Source organism: Lepidochelys olivacea (genome assembly GCF_965140295.1).
Source record: "Lepidochelys olivacea isolate rLepOli2 genome assembly, chromosome: 14".
Classification (NCBI taxonomy): domain Eukaryota; kingdom Metazoa; phylum Chordata; order Testudines; family Cheloniidae; genus Lepidochelys; species Lepidochelys olivacea.
In genome coordinates, this window is record NC_140424.1 from 19,559,730 (window position 1) to 19,585,888 (window position 26,159).

The window sequence follows — 26,159 nt, forward strand, 5'->3', positions numbered from 1 at the left end:
CCTTTAAATTAGTTTCACCCCTGCCTAAGACTTAAAGCTTAGGAAAGACAGCATCTAGTACAAACTCCTAAAAACTCTACTCCCTGCTCCACAATTTTCTACAGAATAGAAAAAAGTGCCATTATATGAGGCTGCCGCTACAACCCATTCATACATCTCCAGGCTTTTCTTCAGAGATTGGGATAATTTGGGATTCAGGCTCTGGTGCTCTTGTATGATTTTTGGCATGTCCGATGCCTTTTTTTAAGGCTGTGAGGAATATTCTTGTCTTACTGCTTAAGTGAATAAGGAGTGTAATACTGCACAAATCAAAATAAACCTACACCAGTTTGTTAATCTAGTTTTTGGTAGGGTACCTACTTAAATTAGGGAAATATAAACCTTCTTCAAAGCCAGTAAGTCCTTTTAAAAAACACTTACATTTTGCTACAATTTGTACCAAAAAAACCCATCCAATTTTTATTCCAATAAAAAAACCCTATTTAGATATCCAACAATTAGGTCAACTGAGCCTATTTTCATTTAAAAAAACAGTTATTTGTACTCTATGATCCAGTTTTTCCATTAACCATTTCCATGCTTTTTTTCTTGGAATCAGCTGAGGTGAGTCATCTACTAATGTACCTGTTCCAAAAATTACTTTGTTAAAGCATAAACTGTAGTAATCCTCAGACAGAGTCTGATCCTGCAAGATGCTGAGCATCCTCAATTCCCATTGACTTCAAATGGAAATAGAGGGTGCTCAGCACCTTGCAGGATCAGACCTATACAGTCTGATTGCTATTAAAAATGAATCATATAAGCCAGTGACTCAATTAAATACTTAATAGATCCAAATTAATCAGTAGATGGCTGTCACTGCACAATTATTTTCAGATGCTTTTAAAAAAAGCTTGTAACAAGAAGTTCATCATAATGAAGTAATGAGAATACAGAATTACCATACTTGATTAAACTAATGGGTCTCTCAAGTCCAGTAACGTCTCAGCAACAGCTGCCACTACCAAATGCTTCTGAGTAAAATGCAAGAAACCCTCCATTAAGTAACTATGGGATTAGCGGTCTCCAAGGAACGTTTCCTCCTTACCTCCAGTAAACGGAGGCTGTCTTAAGCCCTGAAGCATGAGGGTTTATATCCCTTCCAAAACATTTTTTTAAAGTATTACTGTAACAACTATGCATATTCATATTATTCCTAAATAATCTCTTTTTGAATCTTGCTCAGCCCTTGGTCTCAGTAATATCCTGTGGCAATGGGTTTCACAGGCTAATTTTGCATTCTCTGGGGAAAATATTTCCTTTTACCAGAACTGAATCTGTCACCTTTCAGTTTATTGAATGTTCCCTTGAATTATGAAAGGGTGAACAGAAGCTCTCAATTTAATCTTCCCTAAATTATTCATTATTTTGTACACTTATCACATCCTTACCTCTTATTTAGGGTAAAAACAAAAACACAAATTTTTTCAGGTTCTATTCACCTTGTTTCACTGTCAGCATGTGTCATTTAAGGAAAGATCAGCTAATAACATTGTTAGCAAACCTGGTCTCTTTACATTTTTATTTAACAAAAATAAATTAATAAAGCATTTAAGGTACATGTCTCAAGGTTTTCAGCTTTTCACTATTACTTTTAAGACTTTCAGAGGTTCAGTCTGACAGTTCTAAGAGTAATGAAGAAGAATGAACAAATGCATATTGTGTTTTGCCTACCCTTGTTTGGCCTCCAGAGCCGGTCCATCCCATGTCTCATTAACACTATCCTTGCCAGCTCAGTAAAAGACTCTGTGATGTTAAAGTTACAAAGTGGGCTAACTTCAAAAAAAGTCATGCCTAGTCTCTCGGCATAGGCTTGTGCTTGTTCAGTGGAGACTTGACGCTTGAAAGCTAAATGAAGGCGATTTCCAACCAGGATTTTAGGTACACCAGGAGCATGCTGAGTGAAGAGAAGCAATAACAGATTAGTGTTATAACCCTTCACCTCATCCTCCAATAAAATACTGTAAGCTTTTCACAAAGATTCAGAAACAATGCTGTACTCATGAAGCATGTCAAGTCGCAAGAGGATGTATGACATGATGGAAAAGTAAGCATACTTACTGTGACGTTGCACTCCATATGCTTTATGAAAATATGCTTATGAATGTGAATATGATGCAACTGGAATATGCTTTATGCAAATGGTCTCTTGTAAGGTATCATTACAAAGCTTATAATCTATTGCGTGTGTTCATCCTATCTATTTGCATGTATTATTTCTATGTCTGGAGTTAGGAGAATAAGATATAAACTTGTATTACTGATGTAACCATATTAAGTGGAAGCCATTAAGGGTGCTTCAGAATCAATGACCTGTAAATGGCTCTGTTTACTTGCAAACCTTCCTGTGTATGTGTGGGCCAGCCCAGGAAGAATGGAGGCTGGGTCTCACAGTGACATGTGATTATGTCACATGATGCTGGAACCCATCTTAATCCTTGTACTGGGGGTGGGGACAAGCACCCACAAGATTCCTGCCTGTGCCAAAGCTATAAGAGGGGGTGGGTGGAGCAGGACAAAAGAGGCTGCCAGTCATGAGAAAACCCCTGCTTACCACCTGAGATGTCTGCTGGAACGAACAAGGACTGTACCAGGGGAAAGGACTGGGCCCAGACTAGGAAGGAGTCTTGTCTGTGAATGAAGCTTATTAGAACATCTTTGAGGGTGAGATAGTACCTGTAATCAGTTTCTAAATATATAAGGCTTAGACTTGTGTGTTTTATTTTATTTTGCTTTGTGACTTACGGTATGTCTACACTTGCAGAGTTTTTGAGCTGTAAGTTTCACTGGTGATAGGGAACTGGTGAAAGAAAAGCACCGGTTTGTGTACTCACTTAATTCCTCAGGCATCAGCAGGGACAAAAGTAATTCCAGACACTTACTGATACAGGGCTGGGGCCGGTGCCTCAGGTGGAAGGGGCGGGGCTGGGGGTCAGCATCCCCCAGCCAGCCCTTCCAGGCTGCCTGGCCCGCACCGCCCAGGGCTCCAGTGGCGATTTAAAGGGCCCTACTGCAGCAGCAGCATCCAGAGCCCCGGGCCCTTTTAAATCGCCGGCCCTGGGGCAGCTGCACCCTTTGCCCCACCCCCGCCTGTCAGCGGCTGAGAGGAGGCAAAAGGGGCAGGGACATTAAAGCACTGCAGTGTCCTTTGCCGCAGCAGCACTTTAATGTTGCTGCATTCCCCCGCCATGCCCCCATCAGTGGCCCTCCTGGTAGGGGGGCCGCAGCAATGCTAACGCCGATGGGGGGTCGCAGCAATGCTAACGCGCTGCCACGGCAAAGGACCATCCTTAAAGCACTGCTGCGGCAGCACTTTAACGTCCCTGCCCCTTTGCCTCCCCTGTCAGTGGCCCTGCCAGTACGGACCCTACCAGCAGGGCCGCCGACGGGGGAGGCAAAAGGGTCAGGAAGATTAAAGCGCTGCCACGACAGGGCTTTAATGTGGGCTGCGTATGGGCTGGTGTGGGTTCTTACCAGTATGCCGTACCGGCCCGGACCAGCTCACTTTCACCCCTGGGCGTCAGAGTTTTTACACTAGCAGCACTTCCATCACCAATGAGAGCAGCGCTGTAGGGCAGCTATCCCACAGTACAGCTCTCCAGAGGTCTTGTGGGAAGGGGGGGCTGAGCGGAAGGCATTCTGGGTCCCTGCTCAGTGCCCTGTGCTGCCCTGCTTCATGTCCCAGAAGCCCCATTACTTCCTTGTTTATTTCATGGCATTTTTTTAAAAAAACCCTGCTGTCTGGCTGCTTTCCCCACCATAAGCTACAAGCAAAAGGACAGGGACTTTTAAATATCCCGGGGCTTACAGCGGGAGGAGCAGATGTCCGTTTACCTGGCATCACAGCAGCGGAGATGCTGGCTAGAGTGGTCACTTTTGGAATTGTGGGATATCCTTCGGAGGCCAAAAGGTGTTTACGCTGGTAGAATGTGTCTTCACTTTCACAACAGCACAAAAAGAACAGCAGTAAGAGCTGTATGTCTCCCGTGAAGGTGGTTTTCTTTTTGCGGTGAAACTCAGAAGTTTCACCGCAAAAAGTCATTAACAAGTGTAGATGCTCCCATGGTTTTAGTGCAAAAAAGGGACATTTTGCACTTTAAACGGCAAGTGTAGACATAGCCTAACTTTGTTCTGGCTGTTATTACTTGAAACCACTTAAATCCTACTTTTTATACTTAATAAAATCACTTTTGTTTATTAATAATCACTTACTCTGGGTTTAATACCTGGGGGAGCAAACAGCTGTGCATCTCTCTCTAGCAGAGATATAGAGGGCGCACAATTTACAAATTTACCCTGTATAAGTTAATCCGTTTTATTCTGTATACATTTGGGGTTTGGATCCCACTGGGAGCTGGGTGTCTGGGTGCTGGAAACAGGTAACCTGATGAGCTATTTTTAGTTAACGTCTGCAGCTCTGGGGGCGTGGCCCAGACCTTGGGTCTGTGTTGCAGCCAGCTAGCGTGTCTGGTTCAACAAGGCATGGTTCTGGAGTTGCAAGCTGGCATGGAAAATGGGCTCTGAGGTAATTTCAGCACATCAAGTGACAGTCCCAAGGGGATCTCTGAGACTGAACCTGTCACACTCATATCTATAAGAGACTGGGTTGGGAGGAGAAATGAAGGGACTATGCTTAGTTCTTGGGAAATGGGGCGGTAGTTATTTTGTCCCATCCTTGAAACCCGTCTTTTCTCAAAGCTTCCTCATTCAGTTTATTACAGAGAACAAACATTATAAATGTTCATTGTTAAGCTGCTTCTTTAAAAAACCTAAGTACTGTATCTTCATGGCTAAATTCAGGACAGAATGATCTCTTTTGGGGGTATATCGACATTGCAGAGAGGGTGTATGATTGCAGCACATGTAGGCATACCCAAGCTAGTTTTAATCTAGCTAGCTCATGTTCCAATAGCCATGAAGCTTCTTCAAGCCCACCTGGGACTCTGGGGTGGCTGGCCTTCACTGAAACCTGTGCTGCCACAGTTTCACTACTCTCAGTATTCAAGCTAGCTATCTTAAAGATAGCTCAGATTAGTGGAATGCTGTGACATTTTTAGTCAGGCATGCAATTCTACACTTGCATGGAAAATGGCATTTCCTCTATTCGGCACTGGTGAGGCCACAACTGGAGTATTGCATCCAGTTTTGGGCCCCCACTACAGAAAGGATGTGGACAAACTGGAGAGAGTCCAGCGGAGGGCAACAAAAATGATTAGAGGGCTGGGACACATGATTTACGAGGAGAGGCTGGGGGAACTGGGCGTATTTAGTCTGCAGAAAAGACGTGTGAGGGGGGATTTGATAGCAGCCTTCAACTACCTGAAGGGGGGGCATTTCCAAAGAGAATGGAGCTAGGCTGTTCTCAGTGGTGGCAGGTGACAGAACAAGATGCAATGGTCTCAAGTTGCAGTGGGGGAGGTCTAGGTTGGATATTAGGAAAAACTATTTCACTGTGAGAGTGGTGAAGCACTAGAATGGGTTACCTAGGGAAGTGGTGGAATCTCCATCCTTAGCGGTTTTCAAGGTCAGGCTTGACAAAGCTCTGGCTGGGATGATTTAGTTGGGGTTGGTCCTGCTTTGAGCAGGGGGTTGGACTAGATGACCTCCTGAGGTCTCTTCCAACCCTTATCTTCTGTGATTCTACGACCCTCCATGTGGCGTGACCTCGCACAAAAGGTGCACACAAGGTTATGATGTGCGGAGGATACAATCTTGTTCAACATGGTGTCCTCCATGCACACTTGGGTGCCCGACAGAGGCATCCCTTGGGCACACCATGTCCTGGGACATGCAATGCATGCCTTGCATACACGGACAGCACGTCATGGCTCAGATATGTCAGATTAGCTATTTTTCTAAAAAAAATGCTCTAGTTCAAACAGGAATTAATTCAGAGAAGTTCTATGACCTGTGTCATGCAGGAGGTCAAATGAGATGATCAAAGGGATCCCCTCTGGATTTAGAATATGTAACTCTATGAACTAGGAGTGTTGACAAATAGTATTATTATTACAGTATCAAAATCCCACATCACATGTGCGGGACCTTTTAGGTCCATTTTCCTCTTTTACAGAATATATATTTTCACATTATACAAGTAAACTGCTTTTAATTTAAGACAGTTTGCATGTATCAGAGAAGTAGTCACTTGCATTCAAAAATCCAAGATAGTCTTTTGAGATCTTTGGATTAAATGCACTATAACAGTGCTTAAGGCTTTATAAATAGTGACTTAAACCTCATAATCCCCATATGAGATGGGAAAGCATTTTTTTTCATAAGAGGAAACTGAGACAGAGGTAAAGTGATTTGCTTAGGTAACACAGAAAGTCTGTGGCAAAAGTGATCACTTAATCTAGGAATCTTGATCTCCATCTCCATTTTCTTCATCTAGAATTGACATCTTTTTAAATAAGTGGGCAGTTCACTTGTTTGTTACAGTCTAAAAGTATAACAAAAATACAAGTCTGTCATCTTGGATTCCTGTAATGAATTCTGACTGCAGTTACACAGTATAAACCAGTAACTGGAAAACACCACGAGCAAAACACATGCTTAATCACTAATCTTGTTATACATAAGTGATGTTCTAGGATACATCTTACCTCATCTATCTCCTTTATCCATCGATCAATACCATCAAATGACCAGCGATTTGTAATGTCATATACCAGTATCACCCCCTATGTGAAAGAATATTAACATGAATATCACTTAACATATACAAAATGCATAATACATAGTACTACCTCACTCTATCATCATTCTATTATCTGTATCAGGATTATGGGGTTTACAATCCTGCCAGATGCTGCGTGCTCCCTGAGTAGAGTGGAATCTCACAGCATCTTCCAGAATCAGCACCTTTGTCCCGATCTAGAACTAATGGAAGGGAGCATGGAGGGTGGGAAGCATTTAGCAACTTGCAGGATCAAACCCAGATTCATCAGTTTGTGGTCAATGTTAATTCAATTATAAAACCAAATTATGAACATGTTTGGGTGATGTATACATCACAAGTAACACAGACATATTGCTTCCAGTTACACTGTATAGTGTCCAAAAGCTAAGGGCCTCAAATTCTATGGAGATCCAAATACCTCACTAGCAGAAGTAATCAATGCACATTATCACTGTTTACAGCAATACTTTTAGGAGCCTACCCCATGTTTTCAACCTGCAGCTAATGAACTGATGTGTCAGAATGCAAAAACACTAAATATAATGTAGCTGCACAAACATCTGAGTCTGTGGTAATAAGTTTCAAAGTGGTAGCCATGTTAGTCTGTATCAGCAAAAACAACAAGGAGTCCTTGCTAATAAACTGGATTTATAATTTCCCCCAATTCTTGACTAAATTCCATTAACTATTTATCCTTCTAGTTACACAAAATTTGAGAAAGTTTAGCATATAAAGTCCACTTGGACATTTGCTTCTTAACTAAAACTCCCATTACTTCTAGCTTTTACTGCAGCCTCTATTCAGAGGTGTAATGATAAGTAGGACTGCATATGTCTGTAGAGCACATACATTCTGCTCCCTCTTTTGGTTGAGATGTAGTGGTTGCTAGAGGGCAGTATTAGGCATGTAATAATTCCTTAAGGGCTCCTCCCTTTCTTACTGTAGCTTCAGATTGTGGCATCTTGTTAGGCCTGATACTCTCCTTCTCAATGAAGACAGCAAAATTATGAGAACTAGGACATCAACATGAGCATGAAACTTACAAAAGTACTTTATTTATACAGCACATTTATATATATATATATTTTATAGCAGCCAAAGGTGGCGTTTTAGAAGAAACTCCCATTCTTCTGAAATATACAGCTCCAACCTCAAAGAACTTACAATCAAAGCCCTTAATCCTGCCAGGGGAACCATGCAGGCAGAACCCTGCATCCAGATGGAGTCCCACTGATGTCAATGGGGACTCATCTGCATGGGTCTTGCAGGATCAGGCCCAAGTTTAGATTTTATTATCCTGGCTTGTTGCATCAACACTATGGAGTGGGGAGGAAGGCCAGTGTTTACAGCAATATGATCAGGCAGTGACTCAGGTCAGGCATATAAAAATCATGATGGTTCAATAGTAGTATTTTTTTAATTTATAATTATTATTTATTTGCCTTGTGGCTATTGTGGAAGGAGTGAGCCTTGGGGGATTTAAATGAGGAAAAGGTGGCAGATTAGAAGACCAGAAATGGAAGGGCATTCTATGGATGGGGCAGCACAGAGAGTGTTGTGGGGGAAGCAGATGAATGGTGCATCAAAACTGGCATTGAAGTTGGGGTAGGAGGGGCAATGTAGTGCAATAAAATATTTTGGATGGCCAGACAGACAGCTCAGAGCTATAGAGCTTTCGTGAGCTACAGCTACAGCTCACTTCATCTGCTTATGCTCAAATAAATTTGTTAGTCTCTAAAGGTGCCACAAGTACTCCTTTTCTTTTTGCGAATACAGACTAACACGGCTGCTACTCTGAAAACTAAACAGAGAGAGTCTGAGGAAAAAAACAAAGATAAGTTAAAGCAGACTAAGGACCTGATTATCTCCTATAGCATAAAATCCTACGCAATATGATGACATTCTGCTACAGCAAGTCATACCTTCCCTTTTGGGATCAGTTTCCCCTCTCTTGGCATTAGCTAATCTTGTTTTGCATGCTATGCAAATTTATAATCTTCTTATAATTTCCCCTCTTTTAAGCACACGCTTAAATCCATTCCTATTCAACAAAGCACTTAAGCATGTGGTTAACTTTAAGCACATGCTTTACCGAATAGGGACGGACTGCTGAAATACGGTCTAGAAGTACAAGTCCCTAGTGCAGTGATTCTCAAACTTTTGTACTGGTGACCCCTTTCACATAGTAAGCCTCTAAGTGCGACCCCCCCAAATAATTAAAAACACTTTTTAATATATTTAACACCATTACAAATGCTGGTGGCAAAGCCAGGTTTGGGGTGGATGCTGACAGCTCACGACCCTCCATGTAATAACCTCGCAGCCCCCGGAAGGGTACTGACCCCCCAGTTTGAGAATCCCTGCCCTAATGCTTGAGCTAAAGGGAAAGTTACTTTAGCTTTGGGCAATAACAGACTGTTGTAGTCACCAGGGCTTCCTGGGAGGAGTAAGACATAAGATTATGCATCAAGTCAGTGTATTACACTATCATTTCCTAAGTTTAGTCTTGTTCTTCATTTATTTAATAAGAAAGTAAAAGATACTGTCCCTTTCCTGAGATTGCTCTCATTTCTTTCCCCCCAGAAAACACTGTGTTGTATTCAGGAATATTACAGTATCTGTGTGCTAATTTACTTTATACAGTGAACTCTAAGAGCCAGTGTAATAAGGTTCACTACTCTTGTGATATGTCTTTACCAGCTCTACATTTATTCATCCATCCATCCACCAGCAATTATACATTACAATGAAGACAGCTTTGAGCTTACCTGAGCACCTCTTGAATAGGAACGAAATATGGTGCAGAATCTCCCTTGTCCTGATGTATCCCTAAACAAAATAAGTTTTTATTAAGAGAAGCAGGGCAACTTCTTACGTTAAGAGTTAAATATTAGCAATTTATACACACACCAGCTCATACTAACTGGACAGCATCAATCTCTTCCCATCTGTTAAGCAGTAGCAGTCACCAATACACATAAGAGCTTTTCAGCACTCTGCAGTTATTTACACACTAACTTGCTTTCTGTGTTAGTGTTCTACCCCTTGCTCTAAAACAGGGGTTCTCAATCTTCATGGCACCATGACCCTCTTCTGATATCAAAAATTACTACACAACCCTAGGACGGGGGGCCTGAAGCCTGAGCCTGCCTGATCTCCACTGCCCTGGGTGGGAGGGCCAAAGCCCAACTCCATTACATCCATTCTGTGTTAGGCCATGTCTACACTATGAAAGTACTCCGATTTTACAGAATTTTTGGGAACACATCATATAAAGTCGAGTGCATGCGTCCACACTAAGCACATTAATTCGGTGGTGTGCATCCACAGTACCGTGGCAAGCGTTGACGTTCTGAGCAGGGAACTGTGGGTGGCTATCCCACAGTTCCCGCAGTCCCCACTGCCACTGGAATTCTGGGCTGAGCTCCCAATGCCTGATGGGGCCAAAAATCTGTCACGGGTGGTTATGAGTAAATGTCGTCAGTCAACCCTCCCTCCCTCCGTGAAAGCAACAGCAGACAATCATTTCGCACCCTTTTCCCTGGATTGCCCGAGCAGACGCCATAGCACAGCAAGCATGGAGCCCGTTCAGCTCACTGCAGCAGTTATAACCATGGTAAACACCTGGTGCATTATCATGCAGTTTATGCAGAACCAGCACCCGACAAACCAGGTGAGGAGGCGACGGCAGCGTGATCATGAGGACATGAACACAGATTTATCTAAAACCACGGTCCCCAGAAATTGGGAGATCATGGTGTTACTGGGGCAGGCTCACGCCGTGGAACGCCGATTCTGGGCCCGGGAAACAAGCACAGACTGGTGTGACCGCATAGTGTTGCAGTTCTGGGATGATTCCCAGGGGCTCTGAAACTTTCACATGCATAAGGGCATTTTCATGGAACTTTGTGACTTGCTTTCCCCTGCCCTGAAGCACAAGAATACCAAGATGAGAGCAGCCTTCACAGTTCACAAGTGAGTGGCAATAGCTCTCTGGGAGCTTGCAAAGCCAATCAGTCGGTAATCAATTTGGAGAGGGCAAATCTACTGTGGGGGTTGCTGTGACACGAATAGCCAACACAATCATTGAGCTGCTGCTATCAAAGGTAGTGACTCTGGGAAATGTGCAGGTCATACTAGATGGCTTTGCTGCAATGGGATTCCCTAACTGTGGGGGGGCCAAAGACGGAACCCATATCCCTATCTTGGGACCGGACCACCAGGGCAGCCAGTACATAAACCGCAAGGGATACTTTTCAATGGTGCTGCAAGCACTGGTGGATCACAAGGGACATTTCACCAACATCAACGTGGGATGGTCGGGAAAGGTTCATGATGCTCACTTCTTCAGGAACTCTGGTCTGTTTAAACGGCTGCAGGAAGGGATTTACTTCCCAGACCAGAAAATAACTGTTGGGGATATTGAAATGCCTATAATTATCCTTGGGGACCCAGCCTACCCCTTAATGCCCTGGTTCATGAAGCCGTACACAGTCACCCTGGACAGTAGCAAGGAGCTGTTCAACTATAGGCTAAGCAAATGCAGAATGGTGGTAGAATGTGCATTTGGACGTTTAAAGGGTCGCTGGCGCAGTTTACTAACTCGCTCAGACCTCAGCGAAACCAATATTCCCATTGTTATTGCTGCTTGCTGTGTGCTCCACAATCTCTGTGAGAGTAAGGGGGAGACGTTTATGGAGGGGTGGGAAGTTGATGTAAATCGCCTGGCCGCTGAATACGCGCAGCCAGACAGCAGGGCGTGCTGCACATCAGAGAATCTTTGAAAACCAGTTTCATGACTGGCCAGGGTACTGTGTGACACTTCTGTTTGTTTCTCCTTGATGAAAACCCGCCCCCTTGGTTGCCTCTAAATTCCATGTGAGCCAACCGCCCTCCCGCCTTCAATCACAGCTTGCTTGCAAAGGGAATAAAGTCACTGTCGTTTACAAAACATGTATTCTTTATTAATTGATTATAAAAATAGGGAGATAACTCACAAGGTAGCCTGGGTGGGGTGTGGGAGGAGGGGAGGAGGGAAGGAAAAGTCCATTTTAAAACTTCTTGAATGACAGCCTTCTGTTTCTTGGGCTGTCCATTGGGGTGGAGTGGTTGGGTGCCCGGAACCTCTCCCGCCCGCCCCACGTTCTTGGGCGTCTGGGTGAGGAGGCTATGGAACTTGGGGAAGAGAGAGGGCGTTAAACAGGGGTTGCAGCGGCAGTCTGTGATCCTGCTGCCATTCATGAACCTCCACCAGATGCTGGAGCATGTCCGTTTGATCCTGCAGTAGCCCCAGCATTTCTTCATGCCTCCTCCGATCTTCCTGCCGCCACCTCTCCTCATGTTCATTGACCACTTTCCTGTACTCTGCTATTGTGTCCCTCCACACACTCTGCTGAGCTCTGTCAGTGCAGGACTACTGCATGAGCTCAGAGAACATTTCATCACGCGTGCGTTTTTTTCGCCGCCTTATCTGAGATAGCCTTTGGGACGGAGGAGGGAGGCTTGAAACATTTGCAGCTGCTGGAGGAAAAAAGGGAGTGAAGTATTTAAAAAGATACATTTTACAGAACAATGGCTATAGTCTTTCAGGGTGAACAACACTATTCACATTACATAGCACATGTGATTTTGGTACAAGGTCGCATTTTGCATCTTATATTGAGTGCCTGCAGCTTTGGTGTTAGAGATCACACATGCAGGGCCGGGAAACAGAATTCGGCTTGCAGGCGGCCATGGTAAGCCATAGTCTTTCGGCTTCTGCAACCTTCATATCAGCAGCACCCTCCTCTCCCATACCAAGCAAAGCACGTTGAGTTGGCCATTTAGTGCTGTGGTTTTCCTGTTAACATGCGGCAGCAGAAACCAAACTAACCCCCCTCATACAATTCTCTGGCATGATCGCTTTACCCCTTTACCCCCCACCATGTGGTTGGTATCAGGAAAGATCCCTGCTAGTCAAATGCAAACAGCTCAGTGCCAATGCCCGCCCTCTCCCACCCCACTGCGTGGCTAACTGCGGGGAGGATTTCTTTTCAGCCCCAAGCAAACAGCCCAGTAGGAGCGGCCACCTCTGAATGTCCCCTTAATTAAATTCCCCTATTTCAACCAGGTTACCATGAACGATATCACTCTCCTGAGGATAACACAGAGAGATAAAGAACGGATGAATGCCAGCAAACACTGGGACCACACGCTGCCAGGCTTTGTCATGCAGTACCACCAGATTACTTGCTACTAGCATAGTGTGGTAAAGTGTCCTACCCTGGAGGACGGAATAAGGCTGCTCTACCCAGAAACCTTCTACAAAGGCTTTTAGAGTACCTCCAGGAGAACTTCATGGAGATGTCCCTGGAGGATTTCCGCTCCATCCCCAGACATGTTAACAGACTTTTCCAGTAGCTGTAGTGGCCACGAATGCATCCCAAGTCCTCAGGGGAACTTAATCATTCAAAAACGCTTCCTTTTATAACATGTATTATATTTTAAAAGGTACACTCACCAGAGGTCCCTTCTCTGGCTTCGTTGGGTTGGGAGGGTATTTCAGTCAGGATGATAAAAAGATCCTGGCTGTTGGGGAGAACGGTGTGCTGTGTGCTCTCCTCAAGCTCGTCCTCCTCATCATCATCTTCCCCGTCTGCAAAATCCTCTGGCATAGCGGAGAGTACCCCATCATCGGAGTCCACGGACAGGGGTGGGATAGTGGTGGCGCCCCCCCCCCACCCTCCCAGAATTGCATGCAGCTCAGGGTAGAAGCAGCATGTCTGGGGCTCTGTCCTGGAGCGTCCGTTTGATTCTTTGGTTTTCTGGTACGCTTGTCTGAGCTCCTTAAGTGGCACTGTGTTGCGTCCCTGCTGTAGCCTCTGTCCCTCATGGTCTCGGAGATTTTTTGAAATGTTTTGACGTTTCGTCTTTTGGAATGTAGTTCTGATAGCACGGATTCCTCTCCCCATACAGCGATCAGATCCAGTACCTCCCGCTCGGTCCCTGCTGGAGCTCTTTTTCGATTCTGGGACTGCATGGTCACATGTGCTCATGAGCTCTGAATGGTCACCTGTGCTGATGAGCTTGCCTGGCCAAACGGGAAATGAGATTCAAAAGTTCCCGGGGCTTTTCCTGTACACCTGGCGTGGCCAGTGCATCCAAGTTCAGAGTGCTGTCCAGAGCGGTCACAATGGTGCACTGTAGGATAGCTCCCGGAGGCCAACACCTTCGAATTGCGCCCACACCAACCCTAATTTGAAACGGCGATGTCGATTTCAGCGCTAATCCCCTCGTTAGGGAGGAGTACAGAAATCGGTTTTAAGAGCCCTTTATGTCAAAAAAATGGCTTCGTTTTGTGGATGGGTGCAGGGTTAATTCGATGTAACCTGCTAAATCTGACATAAACTCATAGTGTAGACCAGGGTACTTATATTACCTCCCTCTCCGCATTACTGTAGTGTCTGAGCACCTTAGAATCTTTTGTTTATTTATCCTCCCAACACCTCATGAGGTCGGAAAGCATTATTATCCCCACTTCACAGATGGGGAAGTGCGGCAGAGAGCAACTAAGGTTACGTCTACAGTACGAAATTATTTCAAAATTATTCTATTCGAATTTTCAGAAGCTATTTTATACATTCGGTCTTCTGTGTCCCCACTAAAGCGCGTGAATTTAGTGGATTGTGTCCACGATACCAAGGCTAGCATTGAATGTCGGAGAGGTGCACTGTGGGTAGCTATCCCACAGTTCCCGCAGTCCCTGCCACCAATTGGAATTCTGGGTTAAGCTCCCAGTGCATGATGGGGCAAAAACATTCTCATGGGTGTTTCTGGGTGTGTGTCGTCAGAAAGCTATGGCAGACAATTGTTTCGTGCCTTTTTGGCATGCAGACGCCATACTGCTTTCAGCAGATGGTGCACCGCTGCTCTCCTGCTACTATGAATCCACCTCTCCAGCTCAACTCTGCTCAGCTACCATGAACCAAGCAGCACAGCTTCTGTCGCCAACTCTGCTCTCCTGCTATTGCCATGCTTCCGAGCTTCTCCATGTTGTCTGTCCTGGGTTCCCACCTCCCTGAAAGCCACAGAAGACAACCATTTTCAGCCTTTGTTCAGCTACCATGAACCAAACAGCATAGCTTCCCCTGCCACTCTAATCTCCTACGTTTTGCACCCTTTTCCCAGGATTACCCATGCAGGAACCATAGCCATGGAGCCCGATCAGATCTCCACTACAGTTTTGACCATTGTAAATACCTCACACATTATCCCTATCTTGGCCCCGGAACACCGGGGCGGCCAGTAAATAAACTGAAAGGGGTACTTTTCCATGGTGCTGCAAGCACTGGTGGATCACAAGGGACGTTTCACCAACATCAACGTGGGATGGCCGGGAAAGGTACATGACGCTTACATCTTCAGGAACTCTGGTCTGTTTGAACAGCTGCAGGAAGGAACTTACTTCCCAGACCAGAAAATTACTGTTGGGGATGTTGAAATGCCTATAGTTATCCTTGGGGACCCAGCCTACCCCTTAATGCTATGGCTTATGAAGCCATACACAGGCACCCTGGACAGTAGTAAGGAGTAGTTCAACTATAGGCTGAGCAAGTGCAGAATGGTGGTAGAATGTGCATTTGGACGTTTGAAAGCGCGCTGGCGCAGTTTACTGACTCGGTTACATCTCAGCACAACCAGATTCCAATTGTAATTGCTGCTTGTTGTGTGCTCCACGATATCTGTGAGAGTAAGGGGGAGACGTTTATGGCGGGGTGGGAAGTTGATGCAAATCACCTGGCCGCTGAATACGCGCAGCCAGACACCAGGGCAGTTAGAAGAGCACAGCAGGAAGTGGTGCGCATCAGAGAAGCTTTGAAAACCAGTTTCATGACTGGGTAGGGTACGGTGTGAGAGTTGTATTTGTTTCTCTTAAAGTTACCCACCCCCTATATATATATGAAAGGAAATAAAGTCACAATTGTTTAAAAACCATTCTTTATTATTTGTTGCACAAAACATTGAGAGAAATCAGAAGCTAGATGGGGGGAGGCTATTGGGTTAGGGGGGTGGAGAAGGAGGGAAGGACAAGTCCAGAAACCAAATCAAAATTTAGGATATGCCAGCTTTCTGCTGCTTGTGCAATCCTCTGGGGTTGACTGTGTTGGTCCCTGTAGCTTCCCCACCCCCACCCCATGTTCTTGGGCGTCTGGGTGAGAAGGCTATGGAACTTGGAGAGGAGGGAGGGCGGTTATTCAGGGGCTGCAGCAGCAGTCTGTGGTCTTGCTGCCTTTCCCACATTAGATCCACCATACAGCGGAGCATGTCAGTTTGCTCCCCCATAAACTTGACCATAGCATCCTGCCTGCTCTCATCGAGCACGTCCCTCTTCTCTTCGTATTCATGTAACGCATCACGCGACTCTGCAATTCTTTGCCTCCACGTGTTCAACTGGGCCCTATCAGTGCGGGAGGACTACATGAGCTCGGCAAACATGCTATCCCGAGTTCGCGCTGGGGACGGAGTAGATAGGGGCCACATTGAAACATTTGCGCCTGCTGCAGGAGGAGAAAAAGGGAGGGTAGCATTTTAAAAGATACATTTTAGAGAACAAAGGGGACACTGTTTCTCAGTGAAACAGGCAATTCATAGTACACAGCACATGTTCTTTCTGTACAAGGTCTCATTTTGCCTCTTATACTGAAGTGCCTGCCACTTTGGTGTGAGTAAGCCATCATATGCAGCCAGGCAACAGAATTCAGCTTGCAGGCAGCGGCCAGGCAACAGAATTCAGCCTGCGGGTTCTCTGGGATGATCGCTTCACACAACACCCTCCTCCCCCCGCACCACGGGGCTCCGATGAGGCTCTGAGGAGGGATGAGCCCTTTAAACTAAACGCGAACAGCCCAGGGCAGCTGGGTTTCCCCCCACCCTGCACGGCTCCAATCAAGCTCTCACTCACCAGAAGTGTCTTCTCCAGGGTCATGGTCCGGGAGCATGCTTTGGGAGTAGGGGGAGGCTATTGGCTCCAACGTTAAGAACAGTTCCTGGCTAGGGGGGAAAACAGATTCCCCACTTGCTGCCTTGTACTGTCCTCCTCCTCGTCATCCTCGCTCTGTGCTACTCCCCCCTTGTAGGTGTCCACAGACAGTCGTGGGATAGTGGTGTCATCACCCCCCATAATTGCATGCAGCTCACGGTAGAAGTGGCATGTATGGGGTTGTGACCCAGAGCGCCCGTTCGCCTCCCTGGCTTTTTGGTACACGTGCCTGAGCGCCTTGATTTTTGTACGACACTTTTCTGTGTCCCTGGAGTAGCCTCTTTCCATCACGGCCCTAGAGACTTTAGCATACATATTTGCATTTCTTTTTTTGGAAAGTAGTTCTGCCATAACAGATTTGTCTCCCCAACATGCAATGAGATCCAGTACCTCCCGTTCAGACTGGGAGCTCGTCTGCAAATCCGGTACTACGTGGTTGTCTGTGATGGTGGACTGTGCTGATGGTCACTTGTGCTGATGGTGACCAAACAGGAAATTCAAAAGTTCCTGGTGCTTTTACTGCCTACCTGGCTAGTGCATCAGAGTTCAGAGTGTTGTCCAGAGCGGTCACAAGAGAGCATTCTGGGATAGCTCCCAGAGGCCAATATCGTCGAATTGTGTCCACAGTACCTGTAACCCGGAACTGCGATCTTGATTTTAGCGCTACTCCACTTGCCGAGGTGGAGTACAGAAATCGGAGTAAAGACCCTTTAAATCGAAAAAACTGGTTTGGTCATGTGGACAGAACCAGTTTTATTTCGAGGTAACTCGGCTAATTCTGAAATAACCGCGTACTGTAGACCAGGCCAGGTTACAAAGGAAGCCTATGACGGAGCAGGGAATTGAATCTAGATTTCCCAAGTCCTAGGCTAGCATCCTAACCACTAGACCATTCTTCATCGCTTTGCTAGGTACTTTCAGAGTGCAGAAGATATTACCTGCCTTGAAGAGTTACAGTCCACTGACTAATATTGTTTAAAAGGCACTGAGGAAGAACAATGGAACAAACACTTACCACAGCTGTAGCTTTATTCGACGGCCATCCAGAAGTATTGTCGTCGTCTTGTAATCAATACCTGGAAAATAAATTTTGTTTAGAGTTAGAATCTTAGAACTACTGAATTAAGTAGTGTCTGGATATTTATATCTTTAAAAGAAGTTAACAGCAAGGAAAAAATACTTCCATTAGTCCAATATGTATGGGTCAAACACATTCTGTGGATTTGAAGTTATGGAGACCTCTCAAAGCTTAGAAAAAAGTAGTCAGAAGTAGCTATGAGGCTGTGGGTGGCACTACAAAAACCCACCATAATGCAAGCTAGCATCAGTGCTCTGAAACACTGGGCTTGGGTACTACATCTACAAAGCATACAGTTAAGGACCTTAAAAAAAAAAGTCCCTGAAATACAACAGATCTTTCAAATTCAATTTTTAAACATTCTTTACAAATATGTAACAGTCTGACAACTGAGCCAAACCATGCAGTAGCACTGGTAAATGCACTTCTCAAGTGTCCTCTAAACGTTTGGCTTTGTTGTAGGTCAGTCATTTCCTATTTAATTCAACATGCTTATTCAAGAATTCCCCTAAATCAGTGACAAAGGTGGACACTAGCTCTGAGAACTTCATAAATATGAGTCAAGTCACATTCGGGTAAGACTAAAGATGATATATTTTATTACCTGAAGGCAAAGTACTAGGTAAGCAAAACAAAAGACTGAAAAGAAGGAAAAATGTGTTGCTGTGGAAAAAACAAACATTCAGGGAATAGGGTTTTATCACAGCTGAAATCTTCAGTTCAACTGAGATGAAGTGCATTCTCTATGAAGTTATATTACATATTTCTGATTTATAAAAGCCTACCTAGATACCATTTTGACCTGCTCTAACAGGTCAGAACCCTGGCTGTGCAAGACTATGTAGGAAAAATAAACTAAGGTATGAATTTAGCTTGTGTATACGAACAGCTAATAACAGAATCTGAACATCTTTACAGTTAGCATTAGTCACTGTGATGTGACTTTTAGAATGAAAGGCAAAGGTTTTTGTTATGAATCAGAAACAGCATGAAACCATAACAATGAGACCAACAGATGTCAATTGTGTGGTTGTAGAAGTCTAATGTTCTTCTGAATGAATAATGTTCTTCTACGGAATAGCTTTGTCTGGCTTCAACTTTAAGAATATACAACCTGAAATCTATTTCTATGGAGTAGAAGGAAATGAATGAAGCTGTTAGAGCAAAGGGTACAGTTCGTGTCAAGAGCCTACTATTAGTGCAAGCAACAATAAGATAATTTGTTTCTTCAGCTTCCTATTACACAATAAGGATTACAGAAGAGCTCTACATAATTTCTACTGAACCAATCTGCATTTATTAGAAGACAAGAAAATAAATCCTTTAACTCTGCTGGGAGCAATATCTAAGTTTTGGTTTTGCTTTTTTAAAGAACAACATTTTAATTTGTTGTAAGTTCTAAACTGTTATGGCTCTGGCCCAATTTGTGAAAGAATGTACTTGAACTCCAAGTCACACTTTGGAGTAATTATGCCTTATTAGTATTTACATTCGCAAAACAGTAAGAGAGTCTGGAACAGTAATTATAATATATCTGCGATGGAAAATTCAAGTGAAGCATATCATTCACAAATGTGAGTATCAGACAGGGTCATTGACAGAGAGACAATTAAGGACTCAATTTGGGAAGGTGTTTAATGTTAAGCATGTGCTTATATACCTTACTGGGACATACAGCTGAACAATTTCTTTGAGGTAATTATTTGTGGGAAACTTATCCCTTTCTTTTTGTAAATCATACTTTAACTGCTCCCAATTTCAATTAACATTTATTAGTAACTATTCACTGGGTAGCTTGGAACAACATTTTTCAACGAATGGGTTGTTTGTGCTCAACTGTTCAACTTGAATACTGTATTTACTATTTGTGGTATGTGAGATCACCTAAGATACACTATACTGTTTCTGATCCTTGGCTGGATGGCAAACTTTTAAATAAAAGGGAGAGGGGGAAAAAATCAGATAACTAGTGAACACTCCTGTTTACACACAAATGCCCTTGCTCACATGTAAACACAGGTATCCATATATAGAGTAGCCATTCCTCTCCAAACAAGAGTCACGTGAATAATTTCAAAAGCAAACACGGCAGAACAAACATAGTCAAAACAGCATTTCAGGACTGAAAATAAAAATTTGACCTGCTCTAAAATCAATTATAGTTTAATAAATATGGCACAAAAGGATGCACTAGTCCCTTCACATAAAGCTTCATTAAAGGTGCAGTTGTCTGAGAGTATATTACTTTAGAAGAATACTTTTTATTTTTATAAAACCAAGGAAAAGCAAAGTTAAGGCTTCACTTAAACAAGTATCTTAACTCCACTCCTGTAAGAAGAAAAGGAGTACTTGTGGCACCTTAGAGACGAACAAATTTATTTATTTAGTCTCTAAGGTGCCACAAGTACTCCTTTTCTTTTTGCGAATACAGACTAACATGGCTGATACTCTGACTCCTGTAAGAGATACCTTTAGAAAAATCAGGTCATATTATTGTCTTCAACCATAACCTCATTTTATCCGTGATCATGAAGAACAGAATGCTTTATGCTTGTGCCACTTTACAGCCTTAGGAACCTTCTGAAGGAAAAATTTTCTCCCGTCCTCCACTGACAATCACCCTAGTGATTGGGTTACATTTTCAAGTCTCCCTCTATGGAATAGGGTTAAACTTTTTCCCTCTACAAAAACTGAATGTCAATCTCCAGCAGTCATTGAATGTGCTAGACCAGAGGTCCCCAAACTTTTTTTTTGCTGAGTCCCCCTTTGGAGATTCATGTCCCAGGCACAGCCCCCTTGGCACAGGGCAAAGGGGGGAACCTCGATGGTGTCCAGTTTGGACCAACACACACTGGTTACCCTGAAGAAACAAGAAAAAATTCATAACCAGTCAAGTCCTTCAGCTTGTTGTGCCCCACCAGAGGGAGGACCCCACAGTTTGAAATGTTTGTTAGCTGACATTCCCTAGAGATGTTACAAATGCAAGAGTTAAACTTCTGAAGTTAGACCTTAAGCATCGAAATTTAGTTGACTATCTTCTAGATCACTGCTAGGGAAATCCAATAAAGCAAGTTTTATTTCTTGCCTGATTTCTGCTACAAAATGGCAAAAAATAGTGTTGTTTTTTTTTAAATCCAGGGAACACCTGTAAATTTAGGAACTTTTAATCCAGGGACCCTTGTCAATTTCACTTCAAATTTGGTAAAAAAGCTTTACCCTGGCCCCAGATCCAATCTACCAATGGTGAGGTCACTGAGATTTTTGTGCTTTTAAAGGAGTGTAAACCTGCCCCCCCCCCAAACAGGCTTACAAATGGACAACCTCAGTTGCTATTTTAACTATAGTGTGACTAACATTGCTTCATAATCCAAACTAGCATTACTGCAGTCATTAACAGTGCCATGAGAAACATTTCCATGTATAGAGCTATACAAATATTTGTGGCTATTTCTGATGATATTCAATACTGGCCGCGTATACGTTTACCACTGCAGCTGCTAATATTCATGTGTAGGATGTTGCTACAAGCAAGCTTTTTTTTTTTTTTTTTTTTTTAAATAAAAGCATTATATATCTTTTGGGTCTCAGTAACAAAGTAGTTTCCTAAAAATAATAAAAGGCATATTTACAAAAAACAACCAAGTAAAGAGAAATTGATCAATAAATGAAACATAAAAATACAGAATGCCACTCTGAGACACATACAGCAATGTCTGTTAAATTATATCCTCATATAAATCTGCCAAAGTCTATTCTTCAGCAGAACTGCTTTGGTACATTAGATTACTTGACTTTCTTCAATGAACATTTTCCACATGGAGTGGATTTTTAAAAATACTCATATTTCATTCATTCTTTCACTTGCAGGATCACACACACACCCCTCAATATTCTGTTCTTCCACTTCACTAGGACCACTTCTTCCACTAGGAATGGTCTAGATCAGTAGTTCCCAAACTTGTTCCACCGCTTATGCAGGGAAAGCCCCTGGCGGGCCAGGCCAGTTTGTTTACTTGCCACGTCCGCAGGTTTGGCCGATCGCAGCTCCCAGTGGCTGCGGTTCGCTGCTCCAGGCCAATGGGAGCTGCTGGAAGCGGCGGCTGAGGGACGTACCGGCCAAACCTGCGGATGCGGCAGGTAAACAAACCGGCCCAGCCCGCCAGGGGCTTTCCCTGCACAAGTGGCGGAACAAGTTTGGGAACCACTGGTCTAGATAATACTTGAGTGCCATGAGTGCAGGGGACTGGATTAGATGACTTCTCAAGGTCCCTTCCAGTCCTATGATTCAGGAGTGAAAGATTTTATTCAATGATTCAGGAGTGAAAGATTTTATTCAATGCCATATTTGGGCTTGACAAATCCAAAGAAACCTATTTTCTGTACTTTTTGAGATAAAAATTAATCCTTTCATCTTTGTGCTTAACACAATAATATTTAAATTTTACTTTTAAAAAGAACTCCATTTTCATGAACTTACTTATTTCCCTCTTCCTTTAACTGTATGCCTATTATGTCAGCTAAATTCACACACTGGTGTTTGTCAGACCCCAATCACCCATCAAAGTACTGATCAGCAACTTTCATACTTACTGCAGTTGATACAAGAGACCATCACCTAGTCAGTGAATTCAACATTGAGACATTTAATAAGATGTTAAAAACCAAGTCCTATACTTATGAATATCATTCCACAGAAAGTTTATAGCAAAAAAAAAAAATAAATCTATCAAATCAAATTAAAATAAAATAAAATTGGGCTGCATCTCTTAATGTTAATGTAAAACAAGTCAGGTTTAGTGTCAGATCCATTTTTGCCTTCTGCTTACTTGCCATTCAGAATGATCATTCTTTAACTTCCAATCCTTCTGTCAAACTTAATTACTGTACTAAAAACTATCTGTTTAAAGTGTACAGACTGTACACATACCAAGAAAAATAGAGTCTTGGCTCCCAAGTTATTGGATATGTAAAATGAAGCCAGGAATTTTAATACACTCTCTCACACTTTAAGGGAAGCTGTTGTTTCAGTCATCCCCAGATATGCTAAAGATCCAAGCATGCATGGTAAATAAAGGTGAAGCTCCTTCATCACCTGTGACACCCAAATATTAGCTACTGCCCTTTCAAAAGGCTTGATAAAATCCTATCCCAAATTATTCGTGTAAATCAGGTGAGGTTCATCCATCACAGACATGGATCTGACAGTTTGAGTCAAATGATTAGCATCACTGCAGTTTCGAGGGAGTCAAAGGATCTTCTTGCTGCCATGTCCCTGGATGCAGAGAAGGCCTTTGACTGTGTATCCTGTCATTACCTTTTTTACATACTTGCTACATTCGGATTTGGTACTCAATTTATCTTCTGGATTAAACTTCTTTATATGAATCCATTTTTCAGGATGATTACTAATAGCACTATCTCAGAACCATTCCCAATTCACAGGGGTACACGAACAGGGTTGCAGTTTGACCTCTGTAGTTTGACCTACCCCTAGTACTGTTAGCTATTGCTGTCCGTAGAAAACAACATATACATGGAATCAAGATAAGTCAAACAGAGCACAAGATCATGCTTTATGCTGACAATGCTCTTGGCCGACTATCCAAACCTGAAGATTCTATTAAAACTAATAAATGCATTTGGACACCTCTTGGGATATAAAATCAATAGGGAAAAGCAAATTCTGGGCATAAGCAAAATGCTAATAGGGAATCTCTGACAACTGGAATTTTAGGTGGCATCCCAAACATATGAAATATTTAGGGATGCTCATCCCCAGTGAGATTGAGAATCTGGTCAACAATGATCTAGAGCCCATTTTAGCCCAGGCAGCAAGAGATCTGGGCAGATGGTAAACCCTTTGAGGCAAAATTAGTATTATTAAAATGAATGTGTTTCCCAGAATATTGCATATCCTGAGAGGTTTCCCAGGTACTATTTGTTGGCTTTATTTTAGGAAAATTAATGACATTTTAAAAACATTTCTCTCGTGAATGGGAAGCCAAGAGTGGCTTTGTGTAAACTGCAACTCCCAATAACATCCAGAAGCTTCCATTTCCCCAACTTGCAGCATTATCATACAGCCTGTATTCTTAGTCAGGCAGGCAGTCCTGTGGCTCCAAAACATAGCAGGATGATCAATATGATAATAGGTATCTCTTTAAAACTCATTTCCCAAAACAGTGTTTTGGGATACAGCCCATCATCTTAGAAACTATCCAACTCATGGAAAGCTTGGCTCTCTAGAGCAGTGCTTGTAGTCAAACAATTCATATTCTTCAGCTGGAAGAGCAGGCTGTCTCCAGGCACAGAAGCTTGGCTCAGCAACTTGGCTGACATGAAAAGCAGGTAACGTCCTTGAGAAGAGGGATCTTAGATAAATATGACTTTTTTTTAGAAACCTTTGATTAATCTCGAGCAGATGGAAACTGCAATGTCGCTCCCTTTTTCTCTCCCAGCTTCCCTTCCTCCCTTTATTTTGTTGTTCTTTTGTCTCCCCTTGCCCCCATTTTCCCCTTATTTTTGAAAAAAAAATCAATAAAATATAAATTAAAAAAAGAAAAATAGGGCCAATTGAAATTACAAACTAATCTACAATATTTTAAATCCTAAATGTATTCTTTGATTCATTAACTCAGTCATAAAACACAATTAAGAAAGTAATCATACACAATTTGCTGATTCCTGAATATGACAGTTTTCTCATTTTGAAACCCACCTGTCAACAGATGCTATTTGAAAAAGACAATGTTCTGGCTGGCAGGCACATGGATAGAACTCTTTCCACCCTTTCACTCTGACTGCCTACTTCCCTCTAAGTGGCCGGAATATTGAAATTTACAAGAATTCTACACTCAAAGGGGGTGTTCTTCAGTCATTAGATAAAAGCTCCTTCATAGCTAGAGCACTTTCTTACATAAATTTAAAGAATGTTGTTATAGCCATGTTGGTCCCAGAAAATGAGAGAGACAAGGTTGACAAGATAATATCTTTTATTAAAGACCAACTTCTGGTGGTACAAGCTACAAGCTTTCGAGGTTCACAGAGCTCTTCTTCAGATCAAGTGAAGATCTGAAGAAGGGCTCAGTGAAGCTTGAAAGCTGGTACCTTCCACCAACAGACGTTTGTCCAGTAAAAGATATTACCTCACCTACACTGCCTCTCTCATAAATGTTAAGAGTCAGATTACTTAGACTTTGGCAACTCTTCCAGAAGACTTCCCATCAGTTTTAACCCATATTATTGACTCCAATTCTAGATCAAACCAGTATTGTAAATAAAGTTTGTTGTGTATTTTCCATCAGTTGCCTTTTTTATTAAAAAAACAAAACAGAAAGCAACAAGTACTAAACCAAAAAAGCCCCATTTGAAACCAAAACAGACCTTTGATTAAAAGAATAAGGGGCTAAAACCTGTGTACTTAGAACTATTTTTGTTTTCCTCTCACTATTCGTGCCACTAGACGAAAAACTGAATTGTTGATAGTCACGTTGTACACCAAATCCAGACATTTTTGATGGATATAATGTATTTTGGTATACATGCTTTTTAAAATCCAGATTCAGTTTACAGTAATGTAATCTAAGATGGCTAAATACACTAAACACATAGGAAAAATATTTGTTCAGAAAAGGAAACTCCATTTAGCATCAGCTAGTGAATTGTCTTTTAACTGAAGTAACAGCCAGTGAACCATGCCTATCACTATAAATAGAAAGGAAGTAGAGAGCATAACTGAAATCACATTTAATTCTATCCTGTCCTAATATTTACTCGTAAGTGATGAAACAGTCTGTTTTTATCTGCATATCACTACAGACTTATCTTGCCATGGGAATTAGAACTAAAAACTTTCCACTTCAAAAGGAAGCATCAATTACAAACTTCAGTTCAGCATTTCCTCTCCTCCGTTCATCTAAAGGAAAAGATATCAGGCAGTAGCTCCTTAACTGAATGTTTACTACAGATTTCAGTAAGCATCCTCAGATGAAAGGTGCTATATATAGCATGTTATTGTGTAGAAGTATTATTAGCATTACCAGGGGGGAAAAAACATGTTTTCCTTATTTTGGTGCATTTTAGTCACGGCTTTCAGAAAAGCTGGAAGGGAATATCACCCTCCAAGTTTCAGAAATCTCAGAAAACTCATCAAGATTTGTTTTTTAGAAAGATACAGGATACTATACAGAAATGGTATTTTTGTTCATTCTCTCCCCTCAAAGGGAATGTATGAAAGAGGTGGTCCTCCTTCAGTTTATTCTATATGAGGTTTGCACTCATTGCTTATGGTCATGACCACAGGATTTTATACTATCCTTCTTCCAAGCTAATCCCTCCAACAT

The 26,159-nt window shown here is 42.8% G+C and overlaps 2 protein-coding genes across 2 annotated transcripts in view; one reads left to right on the plus strand and one right to left on the minus strand.

Annotated features, from left to right (window-relative positions):
* Positions 1-26,159, plus strand: part of LOC311530454 (SCAN domain-containing protein 3-like) — a 48,901-nt gene that overhangs the window by 8,012 nt on the left and 14,730 nt on the right. The gene's annotated exons all lie outside the window — the stretch shown is intronic.
* The window catches only part of RAB40B (RAB40B, member RAS oncogene family), a 61,783-nt gene that overhangs the window by 3,617 nt on the left and 32,007 nt on the right, over positions 1-26,159 (minus strand). Inside the window, exons 2-5 of the mRNA XM_084647089.1 lie at positions 17,755-17,815; positions 9,490-9,550; positions 6,645-6,722; positions 1,714-1,936 (exon numbers count right to left, since the gene is read on the minus strand). Of these exons, the coding sequence (XP_084503215.1) occupies positions 1,714-1,936; positions 6,645-6,722; positions 9,490-9,550; positions 17,755-17,815 (423 nt within the window). The remainder of the gene's footprint in view (positions 1-1,713; positions 1,937-6,644; positions 6,723-9,489; positions 9,551-17,754; positions 17,816-26,159) is intronic.